The sequence below is a fragment of the Athene cunicularia genome, assembly GCF_003259725.1.
Source record: "Athene cunicularia isolate RWA chromosome 13 unlocalized genomic scaffold, athCun1 chr13_part1, whole genome shotgun sequence".
Taxonomy (NCBI): domain Eukaryota; kingdom Metazoa; phylum Chordata; class Aves; order Strigiformes; family Strigidae; genus Athene; species Athene cunicularia.
In genome coordinates this window covers 7,725,471-7,749,709 of record NW_020799117.1, presented here as the reverse complement: position 1 = coordinate 7,749,709, position 24,239 = coordinate 7,725,471, and the positions used below count along the sequence as shown (strand labels likewise).

Genomic DNA, 24,239 nt, shown 5'->3' with positions numbered 1-24,239 from the left:
CAGAACATTCCACTGTGGAAAACTACAGCTTGCTCATTCGGTGGTCTGTGATGCTTGAAGTTGAGAGGTCTTTCAGTCACCAAAACACAATCACCACGCTGAAGCCTGCTGCTCTTGGAGAGCACATATATTAAGTGACTGAAGTATTATACAAATAAAGCCCTATCTTGTTTTTATTGGTGATTCTGTAGCCAGCACCTGGTTGCAAAGTCCCTTCCCTACACCTGGCAATGGCTGATGTCTGGAGTGGGGCAGCTGTGGGCACAGTTGCTCACAGCTCCCCTAGGCTCTCTTCCCTCTGCACTACACACCCACTGCTGCAGAACTGCTCCATTTGACCACTATACGAGCACTATTTATGGACTACAAAGCCTACATTTGCCTCCCATTGTGGGGTGAGAAGAGACAACAGCATGGTCAGACTGCAGTCTGTGGTGGGGAATGCCATTTCCACTTACTCTTGCCAGGCTGACTCCTGTTGGAACCTTGTATGGAACATATTTCCTGTAGATATGACCAACTCTAGAGCAAGGGATGTCCTCCATGCGACCTCCGCACATCCATACCTGTGGAACAGCAGAGATACAAATTCACGCTTACATAGAGAAAAGCGAAGAAGAAAAACAAGAGACTTTGAAGTAATGAAAAAGCTTAACCCAGCTTTGACTCTCTCCCAAACACCCTCCCCTCCTTGCCTTAGTCTCAAATCCTGTAACTACCCACTTAGAGCCATGCAGCAAGCCTTGATTTAGCACAAGTGCTATCAAGCCCAATGGCTAAACGGTTCAATTTTGCATTCTTTAGAGAAAAGAACAGAAAAAAAATCTAAGTATCCAGAGAACAGCACACTTTAAATTGATATGTTATTACAGCGATAGTAACCGCAACAGTTAAACCAGACTACCATATAAAACTTGGGTGTCGGTTGTGTAACACTGCTGTAAAAGGGAGCCCATCTCTGTAGTACAGGTCATGTGTTATGCAGAGCACTCCAGGGAATCCATGTCTATTCAAGTGCCAGAAACCAGAAGAAACTGCTACTTTTTCCTGTGGTTAATCATTACTGTCACACAGTTTCATTGCTGACATGCACTCATTGCTTTTGCAGCCTTACAATTAAGTAGAAACCCCTGCCTGGTGAAAACACTACCTTTAAAAAAGCCCTCAGAGTCACTGGAACACACTGCTAGTTGAAGATGACTACACTGATGCATGGTGAATGTCTAGATTAGGCCCAGAAGTTTCTTTCCCCATCTGGGAAGATTTCACTCTGTGCTAACACTCTAAAGCAACTTTCTTTTATTCCTTATTTATAGCATGGATGCAATTATTTTGTCCAAGTGAAACCAAAGGAGGCGTTTTCTGAACCAGCCAATCTACTTCACTAGGTTTAAGAAATACATTCATGTGTGCTTCCCAGAGATATCTAATCAATCCTTAAAGAAAAAAGTTTTCTCCAGTGTGCAAAACAAATGACGTTCTGAATTCCTGAAGTACGACACTGTCTTGCCCTTCATTTTGTCCCCAAATTTGTGTTAATGCCCTGAAGGTAGCCGTATTTAAGAAGGTCTGCTGGTGCTCCAGGCTCTGTGGTGTTCTTGATCTCTCCATTCACTGTGGCTAATCTGAGCCACTGCAGTTCACTGTACAATGAGCTTAGTCAACAGCTTCACACATAGCAGGCAATTCCATTAATATTCTACAGTGACAATATTAAATACTTAGCTCAGAAGAGAAATATTTGGCCAAGGCTGCTGCATAATTATTAGCTCTGACACTAAAGTCCTCTGGAGTTTCAGCTCTGTCTACTGGCCCTAATAATTACAGTCATTTGCTGACTGCGTATAACTTAATGGAGGTTGGTTGCTCTCAGTTAGAGGAATATTTTTCACAGGCAACTTCTAAAGTTCAAGATACTTAATTACATGTCGTTATGGTGAGAGAGATAAGCAGCAAGTTGATAAATGCATTATAAACACCAGGACACACTCCTTCTACGGAATTTCATTCCTTTTGTCCCTGCTGTGTCTTGAGAGGCTGGTACAGAAAAGATGAAGATGAAAAAAAAAAAACCTAGCACCCAGCTTCTGTGAAGTTTCTAGTAGAATTAGAAATGCTTCTTATTCTGTAGCTGCTGTGCCTTTTGCTGCAGAGCGCCCCAGTGTGATTCCTCTGCGAGGAAATTAACAGACTGAGAAAACAAGACTTTGAGGATGTTGTGTGTTTCTGTGACAGAAATGGTCTGTGCAAGGCTGTAAGAGCTGCAACAGATCCAGGAGCTATAAAAACCTGCAAGGACAGCTGAAGAAGCCTAGAGCTGAGTTGCACAGACACACACTCCTCAGTAATCCATGTTCCTACCCTGTGCTCTGCACCCTGCATCACCAAAGTCCTATTGGTTCACAGGCAGCTGCATTTCAGTGCAACACAAGCCTGAATGAAACCACCAGCTTATCCTTGCTGCCTGCTCGCAGGATCCTCACTTGCCCCCCATCTCTACGGAAAGGCTTTCAGTCAGGCTGAATACACATCTGAAAACACGGCTTCCCTAAGTAACAGGAGAAACAGAGCCCTGCAGTCAGTAGGCAGCTAGAGAGGAGAGCACTGTCTTTGCACTGCAGATCTTGTGAAGCAGTAACACAGGCAGCACTTATCTACTGAGCGGTATGCTGGAGAGGCAGAGCGTATGGGAAGCTAGACAGAACTGAGGATATGTTGGGCCAAGAGCTCCAAGCTGGTACAAGACTCCAGGCACAGAAGACAACGTTACATAAACACATGTAATGATATAAGAAAAGCTACTCAACTGAGTTACTGAGCAAGTAAAATCTAAGATCAGTTTTATGTGCTCTTTTCCTAACCATGCTTTAAAATATTTACCCCCAAATGATGCTGCAATTACCAGTGCTGCATGGAGGTAATGGAAAGCTTCCTAATTACAGCTAGCAGAGCTCAGTGACCCTTTCAAGGTACTTTGCCAACTCAGTGCCTTTTTAACATTGTCTCATGCTGCAAGTGACAGCATGGCACTTGCAGTACAAATCTAATTTTAAAAGCATGCTTTCCATTCATTCATTGCTGCTTTGATTTATTTTATTAGTGAGCTGCTTTGTGTGGTGACAGAACTCATTACAACCTCCATAAAGACAATTACCAGTCCTTATCTATAAAACTGGAAGAAGGGGGAGAGGGAAAGAGCGTGACATGCATTGGTAAAATACAGCTTACAAAAGCATTAGAAAGCTAGAGTTAAAGGTCAGGGGAATCACATCCAAGGGTCTGTCAAGGAATAACTGCAAGTGAAGCAAACCCAAAATAGCTATGTGCTAGCTGAGAGAATGCTTCCACTCAGTGATATTTGGTTGTTTTTAAACACAGGGAGAGTTCACAGGCATGACACTCCAGAACTTACACTGCTGCTGAAACAGCGCTGTTCTGTGGGGCAGCGCCTTGTGCCTTCACCGTAACACTGACTGTCACTTACTGCATTCTCCTTAGGCCGGGGGGGGGCAGTTTCTTCTTTTTGTTTTACAGAAGGGGGAGATGGTGCCTCATCTCCCGGGCTGACATGACAGTAAACATCAGAGCCTGAACTTGACACACTTAATTTCAATCAGCCATTTACTAGAATGCCGTAAGAACAAGAATTAAAGCTGGTCAGGCAGACAGTGCTTTATACAATGATCCAATCAGGTCTCATTAGGAGAGAACAGGAAATTTTTCTTCCTCCTCAGGCACAATTCTACCAATCCACATTTTGAGCTAGGAATCTAGCAGCTGATAGATCTGCCAGAATTAAGAGAAAAACTTGCTACACTGAGGTCAATAGGCATACTGCAACAGATTTTTCTAAGGTCACAATCTCACCCTAATAATAAAACCACATACAAGGGAAGTAAAATAACAACACTGGTGACATTATTTCCATCTTCTCAGTGGTCTGGAGAGCTGTAACTCCATATTCATAAAGCGACTCAAGAGCCTTTGACTCAGCTAGTGTGCTATGAAAGCACAAGGTAATATGCCACCTATTCTCTACATGGGAATGTTATGCTGATCCAATTCCCTTTCTGCTATTTCAGAAAACAATGTCACATAAGACAGCTGAACCTCTCCTCTCAAACACACAATACAATACCGCAGTTGGTGTGCGAACACAAATTATCTGGGTATACAAGGTTTATGGTTTCCAAAGACTGCACCATGATGAGCCAATGCTTCCCAAGAGAGGGAAAACACACAAAGGAAAGAGTCAAGCCTTGAAAAGAAAGCTGCTTCTGCAAGCCACAACAGAAAGACCACAGGATAGGCCAGTGGAGAGAAGCTGGCTGGTTGTCTGAGCACACAGTGAACGGTGGGAAGACAAGGACACAGTGGCTAAGTCAAGGGGGTTCTATGCCTAACAAGGTAGGTGAGAGGATGAAAGCAAGGGCAACCAATAATTCAGGAAAATCATAATCCTCTGCATTGTAAGCATCAGCTGCTCTTGCAGCTGGGACTTACTGCTCTATAAAAGATTAAGGTAGCTCAAAAGGCACTGGGATCTGTGTGTTTGCACAACGCCTTCTCTCACACAACATACACCAGCATGGCCCCTCCTTACCGTCTGGAGCATTTTAGAGTAATGATAGCACTTTCCAATAATCACATTTCAGAGAGTGGAGGGGTCCACTTCCCCACTGGCTGCTTGAGGGGAGGCTACTCTGGAACCTGAACCAAGTACATAGGGTGAACAGAGGCCAAAAATTCAAGTCAATGGCCTGAAACTGATCTCTGCATCACCAGATAGGAAGGGAGAAAGAAGCCACCCTGTACTGCAGCTGAGAGCCTTAGAATTAAGCAGCATGTGTTGGCTTCAAAAAAAACCCACAAAAAAAGCAGCAGAATGCCCGGCCTGTTTCAGTGTGGGCAAACGTGAGCTGCTGGAAAGTGGTGTGAGTATGTGCCTGGAATAAGCAGTGGAGGCTCACAATCAGCACTGACTTCAGCGACACAACTAGAAACGCTGTCAGAAGTGATCCCTTGGCAGCTGCACCCTAACTACGCACCTGCCAGGAGGCCAGTGGCAAAACATGAATCAGAAATGTGCTGCTGACTTGAGGCAAAGGAGATGCATGCATCAGATATGTGAACAGAAGCTATGGAGTACTTGGATTTGTTGGAAAACATGCAACATATTTTATGCTATGGAAATCTGGACAAGCAATCCATGTTGATGCTTTGGGGAAAGGTTCTGGGAAAATGCAATGATCTATGATCCTCAGAATAAGCACAGTGGACATTTCCTATTGCTGAAGCAAGGAGTGAAGACCATGAGTACTGCCCATCTATTCTGCCTTCCCCTTAAATATTCTTTTCTGGGCAACTGTCCATGTGGCTTGTTTGCACCAAGCCCTTTGAATTCTATGAAGGCTTTACAATCTCTTAAAGTACAAGACAAACATTTATAAAACTGAAATGTTCTACCACCTAGCGAGGGACATTCTGGATTCTCATTCTTTGCTCCTGAAATACAATGTACAGTTAAAAGATTGAGAACCATCATACCACTCAAGATCTGAGGTACAAAGTACATCTATATTTATGCCTATCTATACAAGTCAGAGACATCACGTTTTCCTCTTCTTTTCCCCATACCCAAAAAATCAGAGACTATATATTTATGGAAAAGAAGCATGGAGCACTTTAGTGAAGATTACGTAAGACAAACAGAATAAAAGCCACAAACACTGGAAAAGAGGTAACATGGTCGCAAATAAAACTGAGTGTAGATAATTGCTGCACAAAGTAGCATTTGCAGAAAGGAACGGTTACTTCATGTATACCAACCACTCTGAATTAAATACATTAATCTCAGAGAAAATGTAGGCAGCAGAATGTAGGTATTGTTGAGTATGCAGGAGCATTCAGAAAAATCAGAGCTATTAAGTTGTGTTTAGAAGAGAAAAGATACATTGTCACTTTGGGTAAAGTATTCAATTTTGTTCACATCATTGCAGAAAGATACAAAAGACTAAGAAAAACTGTAAGAGATGAGAGGTATGGACTCCCCAAAAGCAAAAAATAAAAATCTCAGCGAAGTCCACTGAACAGATTATGGCTGTAGAGTTAGGGGCAGCAAAAAAGAAAGGTAACAAGTGTCACACAGAAGCAGCTGTGCATGCTTGTTCACCCCTTCTCCAAAATACAAGAATGTACTCAAAGGTCAGCATCTGGTAACCCACACAGATGGAGGAGAATGGTTCTTACAGCACACAGACCCGCAGAGCCATTTGCCTGGAGCATTCTGCAAGCAGCGTTCACTAAAAACTGAGGCTCATTTGAACAAGTGTAAGGCCTGCAACTAAAGTTCAAGACTGCAGTCTTTCTGTTGCATCTGATGATGACCTGAAGTAGGAAGACCCCTGACCTGTAGAAGTACTGGATTATAGACACTGAGCTACTCTGGATGTACACAGGTCAAGAGAAAGAAGCAGCATGTGTTTTCTGCTTGAATATGGAATTGATAGACTCCTTCATTTCTAATCTAGAAATTTCTGTTTTAAGAGATTAAGAAGACCCAGAAAACTACAAGCGAGCATTTAGGGCTAGACAGTCTGTTTCTAATTTAAAGTTCACCTAAATTTTTTTGTCCCTCCAGCACACTATGTTTTCTAGTAATGCTTGGTGTACACATTTCATACAAGGAGCAAGGCTTCTATTAATAGAGAGTTTGAACCATCCCCTGGCTAAATGCTTTCTGAGGTGCTAAACACTGATGGGTTTCTCTGTTGGCTTTCCTTCAGCCTGAAAGTTTCTTTTCAGAAGGAAGCAGAGCCAGCTGATGACAGAAATACATATGATCTCAAAACAGAAAGGCAAGAGGCTCCTAAATAAACTTGTTTATTTCCAGTCTCTCAGCAACAGAGCTCTGGATTTTAAAATAAAGACAAAAAAATCTTGTAAAGCACACTCCATACATGGCCAAAAAAGAATACGCTTAAAGAAAAAAAAAAATAATAATCTACTCCTGTTGAGGCTCGAGAAGGCCAGATCTGATGCAATGGATCAAAAACCAGCAGTACAAAAGAGTACCTGCACCCACAACTCCCAGGCACAGGAATGGATTCTTTATTAAAGCCAGGCTGTAAATTTGGCACACTTAGAATTTGAATTCCCATTAGATAATAAATAATGTGAAAGCAGGTACCCCACGCCTAAACCCAGAGCTTTAAATTATTTGTCAGTGCCCCCTTAACTACAAAAATCTCAGTCTGCGTCTAAAGGTAAAAACGTAGCTCTGAGCTCGCCAGGAAATGTCATAGCTTCATAAATTCTATGAACAAACCTTCTATTCTTGCAATTCCAGCAGAATTATTAAATCTATCAGCCACAGATGAATGTATCAATTTATCTTAATTTCTGAAAATACACTGAGCCTCTTTCAGTTAAAACTTCATTTTTCTGTTGCATAATGAAAGAAAAAAGGGGGTCTTTGCAGAGATTAATTAAAGCAAATTTATCCCTCCATAAATTACCATCTCTGGACTGAAATAAAACACAGCGTGTTTCAGAGAGGATAAGCAAACAGATGAATGAAGTAGTCTTATTTCCTGCAGATCAAGCAGTGTGACTGTTTGCTGTGGCATTAGAGACAAAGGGCTTGCCCAGTCACTGTCATCACTCTTGGAAACCAGCATTTTCAAAAAGGGCCAAGGAGAAGAGGCTGAATACTGCCACTGCCCCTTCCTGCAGAGAATGATATTGTTACACAATTTCATTACATGCAACACAAAGAATAAATGGCTCTAACCGTAATATCATCTCCAAACAGGGTGGCCCCTGTCCCTCCCTTCCCGCTACCATTACAGAAGACATGGGACCTCCAATGTGACTTCATCACTCAGGGTTTTTTGTGAGCAAACTATGGAAGGAAATACATTGTCTTAAAAACAATATAATCTGAATATAGTTTGATCTGCCTTTGAATTACACAGAGGCACTGAGATTTAGGAATCTGTTTTGTAAGAGATCAGCCATGGCTTGTTTGGCAGTGGAGACACAAGGATTTTTTGATGCTGAAGCTAAACTGTGTACTGCCTTAGCATTGCTACCATCTTCTAGCCCTGCACTGAGGTCAACCAGCTTAGTTCAGTGGCATCCAGACACCTATTATATATTCAACCCCTGAAAGAGAAACCACAGTGGCCCAAACAGAGTTTAATGTAGAAATCTTTACTCAATTCGCTCCAGGCTATGGAAATGATTCCCACCACTGAAGTGAAGACTCACCACCTGCTTTCAGCAGTCCAGGACACTCCAGTGGGTTTCCTAGAATGGTTTCAGATTGCCATATTCCAAGGCTACACAGGTACCAGCGGTCTTTGTGGGTCACGGTGACTCGTTACTATTGGTATGCATTTCTGGTCAGCTGGCTAACTCTTATTTTAAAACCCTCAACTGAACAGTTTGGTCAATCAGTAAGTAACAGAACTGTCCCCAAGCCAGGCAGATAATGATCTGAAGTCATTGCCAGAAACAGCGTTATTATTCCAATTGTTGAGGATTTCTTACAGGGTAATTAATAGCCTCAGTTCTTTGCAGCCAGTAGTCAGATGGATTGACTATAGACAGTAAGTTACTCCCCTCTCTGGGAACTGAAGCTCAGGACTGAAGTACTCAACTGGGCAAACACTGAGCTGCCTGAATCCTCCTTCCCACAAGAAGGAGATTATTTCCTCATCTTGCCAGAGTGAGTACTAAGAAGCCCAACAGTCAGAGAGAGCTACACACATGCTGACTTACCCTTGCTGGGAAGCGCGCATGCATCTGAAGCTGTGACCACAGAACAGGGGACAGCCCAGCTAATCATGCTCCAAAACTGACCCTCACAAATGACTCGTCACATCATCGCTGTTTCTTCTGTGTACTATCTTACTACTCCCAGCTCTTTCACCTTTAGTCACACGCAAAAGCAAGGACAAGATAGATCATTCACATTCTGTGCCTCAGCACAACTCTTACTTTTCAAAACAAAAGTAATTTCCAGAGAACATAGCTCACCTTAAAGGATATTTCATACTGCTCTCCTCCCCATATCTCCAGACCTGCATCATACCCTCCCAGCTCCCAGAACCACTTTCTATCGACTGCAAAGAGTCCTCCAGCCATTACAGGAGACCTTAAGGAAAAACCAGACTCCATATTACAAACATATTCAAAGATACAGATCTCTATCTAAACATTTAAAAAACAAAGCAAGATTTGACAAATATTCGTTTCATCACCCAGTATTCCCAGTGCCTTCGCAGCCCTGTCAGAGCATCAAACAATTATTTCTGCATTATCTACTAATTTCCCACATTCAAATGAGGAGAAGACTAGGCTCCCTTCAGAACTAGTTGATGTCTCTCCTCCAAACAGGCAAAAGCATTCACCACTAAGTGACAGGACATAACCTCTCCCAGAGGGACCCATGTGCTGTACATGTGATGTTCTGTCTCAGCAGTACGATCAAGTCCTTGAACTTGACCTCAAAAAGTGTTTTGCTGGGGTTTCCTCTGAACACTGCAGAAGTATAAAGGACAGCAGAACTGTCTCAATGTTGGCAAGCACAGTAACAGCAGAACATAACTTGATCACAGATTTACTTCTGCAATGCACTGCAATCATCAAAATTGCTGTAATTATTCTGCTAGGTTTTCTTCTTCTCCCACCTGGGAATGATATATAAGCTGCCATTGGTTTGTTGTTTTTGGCAGAGCATTAGGGATACTAAGTTATGTTTGAAAGATCTCAGTAATAAATGACCACATTAAATGCTACACATTACAGTTTTAAATGAAATGTTAACTTCTGCGGGAATTAAGGTGGCAAAAAATAGCAATGAAAAAGAAAGTGTTCACAGCTACTAAACAATGCATTTCTTTTAAACCAACAAAGCAAACAGCTGCCAAAAACCAAGTAGCTTAACACCAGCTTCTGACTTTTACTACACTGAGGTGTAAAGCAACCCTGTAACAGGGTGTTACTTTGTTAGCCAGCTCTTAGCATTTCAGTAACTTACTCAAAGGGATCACTGGGATCAAGTTTCTGTAACTCAGGAGGAATAGGGATCCTCTTGTAATACATCTCCCAGTCAAATGCACCTCGCATTGCGTCTCCAGCCTGAGTCTCATATCCAAAGTGGTCATGATCAATAACATCAATCATGGGGCAAACGATAGTCTTGCGGTTTCGGGCAATGCGATCTGAAGATTGGAGAAACATGTTAGAAAACCTGCACCAGTTGGTTCCTTTGACCATGAAATTACAGCAAAGAGCAACAAAATATGAAGTTGTCCGAGAACGAACGAGACAGCTTTCTTCCCATTCATTCTCTTTTGGGTGGATGCTCCAATTTATATCAATTTATCTGGTATTTCTGCAACAACTGAGATATTCAAGCTAGAACCCTTGAGATAAAAACACGAGGCACTCTTGCTACAGTGACCATCACCCAGAATCAGAACAGAAAGACAGAGCCACACCACCACAGATACCTAAACCACCAGACAGTCTTGTACTTAGTGAACAGTCCTCAATTTAACGAGTGACCGGGATGTGAACCCTTTCTGCACTGATTCAAAGCCAGGGCAATAACCCATTGTACCACCTCGCTTTAATTACTATGCCAGAATCTGGCAGGAAGCAATTCAGACTAATGGCATAACTACTCTCAGCAGGCTCAAGAAATGCAAGCGTACCTCCTCCCCTCAACCTTTTCTTCCAACCAAATAATACAAGACAGGATTAATTCCTGCATAAACATCTGGAACTTCTTAAATACTTTATTAGTGAGATGGTCTCTTGCTGAAGTTAACTTCCAGAGCAGAGGCGACAAACGATGTTTCAGCTTCCAGTGCACATCTAACAGAAATCCTTTCTATGCTTTAAAATTAAAGCATACTCTACGTGTTCTCATTTAAAAGGCATGTGAATTAATTCTGTCCTCCCTCCTTCAGCTCATAAAGCTGCAAACATTTTCCACTATTAGCAGATACAAACTGTAGTGAAAGCAACAGTATTACCATCCAACAATCCTGCTGACAAACCTGACTAATTTTTCTTAAGTCTCCACTTGACTACGATTGCCACAGTTTATTTGACAAAGCCGCATCTCAGAGAGCGCTTTGACAGGTCACTTGCAATAGGGTTGCAAAGGAGTTTGGCACTGACCAGAGGCATACAGGTACCAGAAACTGAAGGCACTGTCCTTTCAGTTAGTCACGCCTGAAAAGAACTGACTCTGTAAAACTGGCGCCTCCTTAAAGATGAAGCACTGCCTTGGAAAGGACTGCACATGCTCTACAAACACATACCAGCAGCTGTCATTCACACAAGTATTTTCCACAGGCTTGCAGACTATGAAGTTAAATACAGTTATATAGGATAAAAGAAGCCCTAAAAGCTACTTAAAACCAGTATGTAAATAGCTTTTCTGTAACATAAAGCCATTCCTCTCTGCAAGCTGCTGAATGACCATGCAATAGTTTACTCTTCTAGCAAGCTGTAAATTATTTAAGATTTCATTTAGTAAGAAACAGAAGAATATGATCTCTGTTCTTTAATTAAGCAAAGCATATGATAGGGTTATTGTACAGTACAGGACTAGAACAGAAAAAAAAAAATCTTGTATTACAGGCTACAAGTTGCCAGCAATTTACCCAAGTCTTGTGGTTGAATGTTGGTGGGGGTTTTTGTGTTTTGTTTTGTTCACTTGTTTTTCTTTTTAGACATTTCAACTTCCTTTTGTCCCCTTACAGCATGAGGGTAAAGCAGCAGGTGGAAACAAAACAAATTCAACACCAACACCTGTTGCCAGCCCTTCAGCCGTGCACAGCACCACACACTTACCTAACAGAGGTGGCAGCCAGTTCACATTGGCCTCACAATGGGAATCCAAGAAGGTGATGACATCCCCTATTGCCACGGAGGCCCCCAGCATTCGAGTTCTTATCAGCCCTTCCCTCTTTTTGGTTCGGAGGATTCTTACATTTGGGAACTGGGCCATATAATCTTCCAGGCGTTTCTTCAGGTGTTCTGTATGAAAATAAGAATTTAAACACTGTAGCAACTAATTTTTTAAAAACGCAGTTCCTTCTTTACCAGAAGGAGATGTCTTTGGAAGTGTGTCCTGAACAGTTAACAAATGCAATAACAGGAAAAAAGAAGTAAGGATAATTTCTTTTAAAGCCAGAGTTTAAACATAACTACTTAACCAAGACTTCTGAAGATATTTCAAAACCTTAGAAGCAAAAAAAAGAGGAACTAGGAGAAAATGAAGGAAGACAGAATGAGAAACAAAGCAGCAGAGGAAGAGGAAAAGGAATAAAAAGCTAGCTGGCAGACCTTTGGAAACTTCATCTGAGCAGGGATTCTTGGACACTTTTGTGGAAAACCAATGTACCTTAGAAGAGACACAGGACAATTTACTTTCAGAAGTAAACTGCACTAAATGCATTTATGTTGCATTTGGTTTCTTCAAATCACAAAACATGACCATTCTTTTATGCATAAATAAAAAACAGCAAAAGCCGAGTCAGACTTCCCTCCAAGCCAGCAAGGCAGCAGAGCTGCTGTATATATTTGGATGGCTACCTTAAACATCTATCAGAGGAGATATTTGCATTTAAATATGGAAATATTTACGCTACTGAATATAGACTAGAGCCACATCTGAATTAGCACAGATGCTTGTAGTCACCACGATTAATAAGAATTCAAACAGGAGAGCTGCAGAAAAAGATTACTGAGTGATCAAACAATGGAGAGCTTGTTTAGATGTGGAAATAAAAAGCTTGGTCTACATAAAGAGTGAGGGGCACACAGCTGTCTTTACATTGAAGAGCGAAGCACAAAAGAACAACCTAAAAATAGGCTAAGAGCTGATGCTGGCCTAATCACTAATGGGTTGATCTTTAGGCATCTGAAGTTTTGACTGTTTGACAGCAAACTCCATTCACAGTGTGCCAGGGACTGTTCATTAATGCACCATACTATCCACTGCCATCAGCAACCCATCAAGGAAACAAGCCTCACTAGGCAATGGCTAGTTTGTAAAATCCAAGCAATTAACTAATCTTAAAATCTCACACAATAAAACTTGAATAGAGGCAATCATTCAAACACAAATAACCTTGCAGGGTTATTTGCCTTGACTATAGGGAACACATCCAGTCCATTCCCTATAGCAGAGTCTTCCTTGGCTTCCAAAGCAGGCATGAAAGGCTGGGGCTGAAAAGGCAGACAGTGCGCAAGAGCCCCCGAACAGAGCACCAGGAAAGCTGGGTACTGGAATAGCAAAGAGGCTATTCTTTGCTCTCTAAAAAGAGCAAAGAGGCAAATAAACTCAACTAAGTTATGAGCTGTCCCCCATGGTGTTGACCCAGCAATTGCGTTTCAGGGTTTTAGCTACCAGAGGAAAAAAATGGGCAAAATCCCTATGACTAACACACATTCTGCACCTTCTCTTTGAACCAGCCATCACCTGCCTTCCTTCAAAGACCACCCAAAATCAATTTCTTTGCTTTTGAGGTATTCCTAGAAAGCTCTTTGCCCCTTTCACAGCTTTATTTAACATTCCCCAGGATTTCTTACTTACAAATGCTTTTTAGTGTTTTGCCTGACCAGTCTAATTGTCCCACAATATTCACATAGGTTTCCCTGCTCAATAGAATCCTTAGTGCTACCTGCTGTCTAGCATGCTTTTCCCTCACCCTTTTCAAGTCTTTTCTGAAGCAACCAGAAATTTTGTCCACTCAAGTACAGATTTTTCAAATAAGGGCCTTCCATAGAGATTAGATAAATTATTAGTGAACCTGCCTTCCTCCTGAAGTAGTGGGTAGTCTTAAATAGAAAAAAAAAGCCACCACCACTGTTTAACATCACAATTCATCCCTTGCCATTGTTAGTTTATCACAAAAGATTAGTTCATCAGAAAAGAGAACAAACAATCCTCACTTCAAGCATAAATCAGCTAACCCCAAGACAGGAGGTATACTTTAATCTACCCAAGACAAGCTAAATATGAGAGAGGCTGGTGGTGCTCTTTACAACGAAGGAACTAAACCATCACACAGAAGCTCTGGGTCCCATTCCCTTAAAAGCAGCCACAGATACTGTAGCACTTGCAAGATCAGACCCCACAATATTTATGTTATCTAAACCACACCTACAAAGCACTGGGAAGTCTTAAAAATCCCAAACTCCAGAACTACAGAAAAATAAATACAGACCTTCTGCAAGTCTTTATTTTGACAGAAACAAGAAAACAAGACTGAAAGATCCCAGAAGTTTGTCTTCCACCTGTGTGCTGGTCATTTTACATTTTGGCATCATATAGGTTTCTGAACTGCCCTGGTTCGCTGTGCAATTTCATCTGTGGTGAGCCCTGAAGGCAGCCTAACAGATTCCTCCAGGAGTATGAGCATGGCACAGCCGAGCCTGCCACCAAGAAACACTAGCATGGTTTTGGATCTGGTCTCACACAGTAACAGAGTCACTGGACTCAGCCATATTTATAGTGATGATGATGATGGCTGCTCTGCTACAGAGTAACCGAAGCTAGGTTGATTTATATCTATCAATGACCAAGCAGTTAAAACCCAAGAGATTTCCTCATTTTTATAGTGTAACAGGAAAAAAGAAGGCATAGGAGCCATAGTTTTCTCAGGTGAGTACTCTGCAAAACAACAGCAGAAACTAATCCACTGACTCATTTCAATCCCAAATGCTGCGTTTGGTTCTTTAGTACTTCTTTACTATGTTTCCATAGCAAAAAAATACAAAAGTATTTCATACGTGCAGCGAGTATCTTGCCACACTGGTAAGAAATATCTCATATAGGAATCTTCTATGTGTCTAATGGCTGGAAGGAGCAGGGAAAAGCTATAGGTACTCCATCAGCACCCAAGGGGGACACATACCAAGTGCTGTCCTTGTAGCCAGGAGGGATGATGCTCTGATAAGCTGCTCTCAATTGCTGCAGAAAAATCAACTCTTGGTCACTGCATTTTATAAGGTTAAGACTTATGTTTCATGAACTGCAAGTGAGCAGACTTTACTATATCTACTTTCCCTTACTAAACAGGCACAGACTTTGAAGCTAGCTCACAAACAACATACAAAGCACAATAAACCATACTTTTCAAAGACGAGGTTGTCTTACTTCCTTATCTCTGTGTTATTCCTGACACCCAGCCTGGCCTCTATATGCCCAGATGGAAAATAGTTATTCCATTCTTATAACAAATATTGTCACAATTAAGTCAATTTTTGCTTTTAAAAGAAATCCTCAAAAAAACCCAAACAAGTTGCATTAACTGCTACAAAATTTTATGAGGCTTTAAAAAAATATATTATGGAATCTTGTCACACTGAGTAATTTTTATTACAAGGGTAATTTTCTTTAATGAAACTTGTTAGGTGAACTGGAGGGATTCCAACAGCTGTGCCTACGCTGGGCAAAGTAATACAGCCCAAACATATAAATGAGAGTAAGATTATCTGCAGATTAAAAACTAGGCTAGGAGTTTACTAACAGACTTTGCAATAAACTTGATATACAGTATATACATTAACAGTACCAGTCAAGAACTACCACTTGCTTTATTTTGAGCAGTAAATAAAACTGTGTGAAGATATCAGAGAAGCTTCAACACCAGGCCTGTTTAACATAAGCAGTCCTAAAGCTTTCCAAAATAAGACTTTTTTTTTTTTTTAACTAGGTCAAATTCCTGTGGTGGTCTTACTGCTTTCTTCCTTCTGGCCTCACCATCCAAGCAGAGCTGCCCTCAGATGCTGTTAGTCTGGTGACCACTTGCAGTATGGCAAGGACTTTCCACGATAGGAATTTCTTATGTGCAGCTGAGTTTTCATTCCAGCTACTGCATGCCTGCCAATTGAACAGGCACCTAAGAAATGTTACCGCTTCAAAAACAAATATATGCAGAAGACAGAGGAGGACAGATGAGCCCAAGGATTTTTTTTTTTTTTCCCCCCCCACAGCTTGAAGAGGCAAATACATGAGAAACAAAGCAACTTAGACATGGATCTACAGGATCAGAACAGCACTGCAGTCACAGTCCATGGGACTCAACTGTCTGAGTCAAAGCAGAAGTTAACTCAATACATCCCCTCACAGCAAACCACGCAGCCTGTCTCCACTCAGCAGTGTCTGGATCCTCCCTGTCTGTCACATCTCATTAGCTCAGCCACGTTTTCACAGAGGCTTATATAAAATCACCTTTGTAGACTGTTTTGAATTGATTTGGCTCTGACCAAAGTAATTTTCCCACAGAAATCAGTGGAAGAGACCTAGAAATTCTCAGGTTTCTAACATCTTGCCTGCATGCTTTAAGTTCAACAGCTATTTGCCTCAAGAGCTGCTCTGCAGTACAAAGGAACCTCATTCCCTTGAGCTCACACAGCTCAGTTTTGCAGACAGCAGAAGGCCACTGTAGTCTCAGCTCACAGATGAAGCCTGGCCTGTTTTGTGCCCTTTTCCCTTCCCCCAAATCACACACCAAGACCTGAAGCACCTGCTTAGAAGTAACTGCGATTACTATCCCCCTAGACACCTACAAAACCTGTGTGCAGCTAGTGCCTACCTCCCTCACGAGGCAGACATGCTAGGCTGCTTCCCAGTTGGCTGGCAGAGTTAAAGAGAAGTAGTTGCATCGGGCCTGCTGAGTTGAGAGTTTGATTTGTTTTTAAGCAGGAAATGCTGCCTGGAAGACCTGGAGCTGATGACTCAGGTCATTCCTGAGATGTAAAGATGGGTGTTGCTTTGAGGAAATCACTGGGCTCTCTTAGAGCAGACTCATGGTCTGGTGGCACTCTGGGACTCTCCAGAGCTCAGATGACTAAGACTACCTCCACCTCTGACTGCAGTGAATCTTGGGCAGCTGCAACTGGGAGGTGCTCGACACACATTTGCTTTCTGTTACTTTGAAAGATTCAACTTTTTGAATAATGTGGCCATTGCTCAAGATTTTGAGCTGTCAAAGTCATTAATTGACCCCAGGGCTGAAAGAAGCAGATTTTTTTGGTCCCATTCCATGAAAACTTTATTTTCACAGATGTTGAATTCAAAGCAGCTGCAAGCAGACACTTTCTTTCATTCGGGCAAACTGTCCTCTGCAGGGGAAGATGGGGTAAAAGGCTTTTAGGACCCAAAGCAGTTTGTTTGGCAATAACACAGTTGGCATTATGTCTTTTTATGTACATCCCTGTACCAACTCTGCAGTATTTGGCAGAGAAGGGAGTACCAACATTTGTCACAGAAAAAAAATTAACTCATTTTAAGCACCAGTCAGGACTTGAAACTATGATACAGATTTATGTCCAGAGAAAGAATTGAGGGAAACATTTTCCCTGTGCTACTAGTGCAACATTTCACGGTTTCTATGTTACTGTAGACCCTATCAGCTTTGGTTTCCAAATTTTACACTGTACAGCACATCTGCAACTGTAGTGCTCTTGCTCATATGAGTACCATCAACCCAATCCAGAATGAGCAGCACTGCAGAAATGAGAAACATTCCCAGACACCTTCCTGCATTACTCAGATGCCACTGGTGAAACCCAAGTTCCCTCTGCCCTACAGTATCCTGCCTCCTGCCGAGGTGCTTTGCTTCAGTTTACCCACAGAAGGTTGAAGATATTATGAAGACAGGACAGTCACTGCACTCTGGAAATTCAGGGAACCTTCTCCCTCTTGCTGAAGGGCACATGGCACAGGAGAGGACTGGGGGACCTGCAGAATTCCTTTTCAGCAGACAGGGCTGCCTTCTCTTCCCGGCAGGTTATTTTAGTTACTTCCTAACCACCAAAACCTGAAGTGCAACTGTTCATTTGGCATTTGTTTACAGGTTATCCCAGACACCAGTCCCCTACCCTCCCACACACAGACACGCTTGTTTAAGATTACAAATGAATCCATTCATCTTTACTTAGATACTTGGCCCTAACGTGCTGTTTAACAATTTAAGAATGAATTATACTTCTTCCTGAATCCATCACAATGTGCAAGCCGGGCCTCCCTGAAACAGAAAGCTCTACATCACTGAAATTAACTTCTCTCCCTGTTTTGGTGCAGATGAGTAATCCTTTTAAATAGCAAAATGTGCTGTTACCCAAACAGGGAGCACTTACACTAGTTTTAATTTTCTTTCAATGTTTTCACAGTCTGATCACTGAAGTTGGTTGGGAGGATAAAAAACTGATTTAATAAACTGTACTATGAACACCAGTCCCAATAATAGCAAACTGATGAAACTGATCACAGCTTTTCAAGCTGAATCTTCTTACAAACAAAGAAGAAAAGGCCTGAGAAGGGAGAAAACTAATATCCGTTGCTCCACTGATTACAGTTCTGTGGCAGACCCTTAAAGGGAAGGGGGGGCAGTTTCCACTGCCCATTCTGCATCAGTGTTAGGTCTCAGCATATCTTTACAAACAAAAATTAAAGGGAAAAAAGTGTTTTTGTGCATGGGACAATAGCTGAAAGCGTACCACCCCACTTGCTAATATAGCAGTCATCACTGTTTAGACTGTAACAAAGATTAAGAGAGTTGAGTTTCTGGAAATCTTATTGACTTTGTTCTCTTTCTAAATGTTTTAAACCCAAGTTTCCATTTTAGGTACAATGAAGCACACAAAAGTGGAAGCGTGGGGCCCAAGAAATAAGCCAGACTGCAAGCTGCTGAGGCAAAATCCACTTGTGTGAGCCTGTGCTGTGTGCTTCGATAAACATAAGTGCATAAACTTCTGCTGTCTCACCTGCATCATCAATTGCTTCCTGAATTTGCAAAGGGAACTTTCTCATAGCTTCCTCCACCCTACAGCAGACATCTAAACCCTGCTCAGTTATGGCTTCAGGAGATACTAGTACTGAACGCAGAGACAAAGGTGTAATCTTAAAATGAGAAAATTCACATTTACTGGCATTAGCATATAAATACACCCAGACCCTAGGGAAAGTTTAGCAGGCTGCATTTCCAAGCAGGGAAATACACAGGGAACAGTTGTCTCAGATACAGCTTTACCTCTTAATCTCTCAGGAAAATTTCATTTGTGAAGAAAGTCTATTTCAGCTGTTTCTTCCTGAGGGAATCCAGAAAAATCCATTTAATCACCCTTCCTTCATGCTGTAAGGTTTAAGCACTTTTTGTTCGTTAGGAGAACCAGTGAAACCAACCTGTGGCATATGCATCAGTCCTCAAGTCCTGCATACTGACTCCCTGGTCAACCTGCAGTATCAGTGTTTCCTCCTGTGCCATAACCCATTTTTCACAGGCGAAACAGTTGTTCTCATTAGTTTACTCTTCTCATTTCCCATTTCATTAAATACGTATCAAGATTAAAGCTCCCACTTAGGGTTTTTTCCTCTTCTGTTGACTACATTTGATCTAAGGAGGTGATTTTGTGACTCAGTCACTTGTTGATTGCTTTTAACATCAGACTGCTTTGCTGACATACAAACTAGATAGCTGCAGTTTTTGGCCTATGTAGCCCTTGTAGCCACTGAAACAGGAGTGAACTCCTTGCAGCACACTTAATATTCAGCTCAAGTTTGATGTAGCCATGGTGACTAGCAGGAAGGGCATTACTGTCCCAAATACCGCCTTCAACCTGGGGAATCTGTGCCCTCATCTTAAGGCCAAATGAATGTTTTTGACTATCCAGTTGTTTGACAAGGGGAATGTCTGCACTGCTGCTCAATGCTACTAAACTGACACACACAGCATGGGGCAGGTGAAAACACTGAGAAACATTAAGACAAGCCACCACACCGATGGCATTACCACTTCCAGCAGTCCGAGGCTAATATATGCACCACATACCAGTTCAGGATCCTGTGAATTTCTACTCCACTGCCTTACTAGAGTTAAAAATCGTGAGAGACCAGATTAGTCTTTAATTGCCTTTAATCTATATCGACTGCTTTCCAAGCACTGGAGAGACAAGCAGGGGTGCAAAAGCGTTTCAGAAGTTTGCTCACAGGACAGAACAAACCCACTTGAATGTGACTTCTCTGCAACCTACGGGCTTCAGGACAGAGTGGGTGCACAGGGACTGAGTCAGAACAAGCTGCTGTGCTAGAAGGGTTTGCTGTGTCTGCTTCTGGTGAGCATGTCAACATACATTCACTGTTGATAGCGATATACTGGATAGTATCTCATGACATGAACCTAAAGGCTATGACCAACAGCAAGACACCTTGCCATCATTTGGAGAGATGCAGGCAGATGAAGCGTTAAGTCATTTCATGCTGAAACATTTTGGAACATACCAAAGCTGTGGGATTAGAGCCTTAAAAGTCACTGAGTTTTGCTGGGGAAAAAAGCAAAAAATAGTAAAAAAGAAACAACCCACAACAAACCAGTCCTCAGAGATTCAGCTTTCCCTTTATCAGCAGTATTCATGTACAAAGAACTTCTTGGCCTGAAAGTATTTGCTCTGTGCAAACCAACAAAAAAAGGAAAGATTCCAGAAAGAGCACAAGAATTAATGGAAAATTCTACTCCAGACTAACAAGACTTTTGTCTTGTTAGAGAATATGCCATTAGGTCCAAGATGTAACCCACTTGAAAGTTGCTTTGATTTGGTAGGAACACAACCCTTTGAGATCAAAGCCTTTGGACTCCCAAGTGTCTGAGGAAGAACAACTATGAAGCCTGAAATCAATAGCACAGACCTACAAAATTTTTGCTTTGGGGTTGCACTCAGATGGAATATTGGAAAGCTGATAATCCTTCATTCCTACAATAATGCTCATACGTTAATAACCACGAATAATAAAGCAAAAACATGTTTGCCTTGTGGTCTGTATGTTAGAGAACAGAAAACAAAGTATCTGGCAAATGAAAAAACTGCTAATACAGCTGCAGGAAAAATACAGACACATTTGACTTGTAGTAACAAACTTTGCGTGTCACAAGTGTATTTTGCAAACCCACACTTTAATATTCTAGACCTCTTTGTCATCAGTTCCCAATGCTCTTGTTTACTTTGTTGGCAAGAAATGCAACTATCACAGTAAGTCAGTGACATCTGCCAGAAAGGTCAATAAATCTATTAAATCCTGAAGCACAAATCCAGGGCTGTTCACAGCTGTACCGATACCAAAACTAAACCATCTCATTGGCAATATTCTTCTCAACTGGCACACTCATTTTAGCTGGATGACAAAGAGGAGAGGGCAGTACAGATAGCTGAAGGTACTCTGCTTTTAAATCTTGAGCCTTGGCTTCCACCGATCAGCGTGGTAAACTGCTGTGTGCCACTGGAGACATGAGTGCAAGCTCAGCTCGTGGGTAACAGGCAGCAGTGGTCCTCATGACATTTATGAATAGATGCTATAGGGAGAGAATGTGTGGCATTTCTCCACTGCTATTAAAGCTATCTAGAAAAGGAATGTAGTTTAGATTATCCACTTTTATGTTTAAATTGCAGCAGCATTACCTTCCAATTTTCTCAAAGTGAAGAAGTTTCTACCTTCAAAGTCCCTATGCAGGGACAGCTGCTTTGTCAATACCACCCAAAACGCATGCTTAAATAGCAGAACTATGATTACCAATCATAGACATCCTATATGAGTACTGGCAGAGGGTGTTTGAATCACATTTCTAATTAACTTCTATAGAGAAGCAGCTGTAAAGCATTAAAATGCTGATTTGCACTGCAGCTGGCAGGTATCTAGATTTTTGACTCCTAGCAGATGAGGATATGTACTTCGAGGTGAGGAGAATAAAATTAAAGCTGTTTTCCTTCAAAATTCCACTAATAGAAGCTACAATGCATGGGGTTTCTTAGTAGCAAGCAATGCAGTTAGATTTATTTAATGAGCTGTAATGGAAACTCTGCTCCTCATTTATTTATTTATTTTAAACTTTAGTTTGCCAGACATCCTTCACAACACAATAATTAGCTGAGAAAGAGGTCATACTAAACTGGACCTTTTAAAGCCATCTCATCTGCTTTCTAGAAGAATCCTTCAGCCATAGCAACTGATCTTAAAGTAATAAATACAAGATGATGAAAAGTAAACTGGGTTAGTTAATTTAGGCTGCCACAAAAAAAGTTGAAGTAAACAACTACAGTGGGCCCTCAGGTCACTTAAAACACTAGAGAATATATTTTTAATACTCTCCAGGCATTGCCTAACGAACAATGCAGGTTTTAGATATTCCTTTATGAAGGGTATACACAAGTACAGAAATGGTATTTAAAGACACATTAAAAATGAATACTCAAAAAAGGAAAACAAAATCAAATCCCACCCATGGTTCACTATGGATCCAAAGCAAGCTCTGTCACTAACAGTTGTCTAAAGTATCCCACACCTAAGAGACAACTGCCAGAAACAGAGAATAACAATTTTTTCTCTTTTCATCAACCAAAATCGGACATCTGCATCAGGTTTCATTGCTCCATGCCATTTGGTCCTCACCACTGACCACAGTGTTGGTGACTTCACAAATTCACTCCTACACCAGTATAAACGTTCTGCTGGGCTACCTGGAAGGCACACCAGAGTTTGGGTAACAAACATCATGCCTAGACCATGGGTCACAACCACTTAAATAATTTTAAAGCCCGTTTCACTTTGTAATATCTGTACCACTACCAGAATCAGTGATATTCACCAAAGCCAAGTCACTTTCTACATGGAAAAATGACATCAGGATTGGCTTCCATAAGAAGAATTGTAATAGTGAAATTCATAGAATTTGTCTGAGCTGTGACTTTATGCACCTGGTAGCGTTAAACCACCAAACACATGACCAGGCCCACAAACTGAGCATCATCAAGAGTCTGAGATTTAATGCAATTCAGAGATCAAAATGAGTATGCTTCATGACAGAGAATTTAATTCTAATGGAAGTAAAGAGTACATTTGTTTTCTTAGACTGCCAAGTCTCTCTACCTAAAAGAATCAGCCTTCTCCCACTTACCCAATGGGAGATCTCACTGACAGTTACTTCAAAACTGTTATTTATGAGTCTAAACAGACCTGAGATGGTCTGCAAAAAACCTCTTAACAGCAAGGAAAAACACTCTTTATTCTGTGACTTAATTGACAAAAATATTCTTTTTATCACTTGAGACAGTTAACACAACGTCTATGAGAGACCTTGAAAGCAACATTTAAGAAAAGGGTGTGGAAAAGCATAGTTGCCTAAAAAAGTTTGGCTTTTTCTTTTTTAAAATAAGTTAAAGTAAAAAGCTTTAAAAGAATTATATTCAAAATTCAGTAAGGAAGACTGTCAAGCACTTTGTCCTAAGCACAGTCTCTCCATATTCAGAGATGTACTAACCAGATGCACTTTAGTGCATTTAAGAGGAAAAAAAATGACTTTTACAATGCATGTGCCTGAAGATGAAAAGATAATCTCTTTAGCTGCATAAATCCTTTACTGTTCCATTTAAAGACCACAAAGAATTCAAGTATTAAACCCTTCTCTATTTCACAGATACTAAGAACATGATTTCTTTCAATTAAGGCCTGGCAGATGTGGTTAATGGAACAGAGTTGTATTTGCTACATACCTGCTGCTGCACCAAATGACACATTAATCACCCCTTGCCTTCTCCCCTCAGTACACTACTCACTGACTTCTGCCCTTCAGACCAAATTATGCTGCATGTGGTTCAGCCAAGTAGCCTTACCCACATTTGTTTTTCCATTCAGATTATCCCATATGGCTACGTCTAGAATTACTTGTACTGCAATAAAGAGAGAGATTTAAAAAGTCACGGGGATTTACCTTTGAAGGGGAAAAGGGGGATTTGGCTGTGGCTCCCTCTGACACTCGGTGATCGGATGGGCTCCGAGACTCTGCTGCCAGTGAACGTTCAAGTAAGCCACAGGATGGTGTGGAGACAGCACAATGGTGCAAAGCAAAGGAAGCTGACCAGCCCTACATGAAGGGACAGGGCAAACGAAGGGGAAAATGTTGGTCAAAACCAAGGGCTGAGATGACACTACTTGGGGAAAACACTCCTTGGACTCCCTTTATTAAAAGGCCTAGAAGCTTCTTGCTGCCTTTCAAAGATGAGCAGTGGCCACATGCCAGAGTCTGGGTTCATAATGATTCACTGTCTCCCAAACATTAAAGAGCAGCTCTAATTCTTATTGCACTAAGCTGAAAACACAAAAAGTGAGTAAAAGTGGGGAAAGACTAAGAAAAATTTCAAAATGGCTGAACAAATAA

General features: G+C 41.4%; 1 protein-coding gene across 1 annotated transcript in view; it reads right to left on the bottom strand.

Moving 5' to 3' along the window:
- The window catches only part of GALNT10 (polypeptide N-acetylgalactosaminyltransferase 10), a 42,249-nt gene that overhangs the window by 5,641 nt on the left and 12,369 nt on the right, over positions 1-24,239 (bottom strand). The window contains exons 4-7 of the mRNA XM_026858106.1: positions 11,875-12,060; positions 10,046-10,229; positions 9,043-9,160; positions 459-566 (exon numbers count right to left, since the gene is read on the bottom strand). Of these exons, the coding sequence (XP_026713907.1) occupies positions 459-566; positions 9,043-9,160; positions 10,046-10,229; positions 11,875-12,060 (596 nt within the window). The remainder of the gene's footprint in view (positions 1-458; positions 567-9,042; positions 9,161-10,045; positions 10,230-11,874; positions 12,061-24,239) is intronic.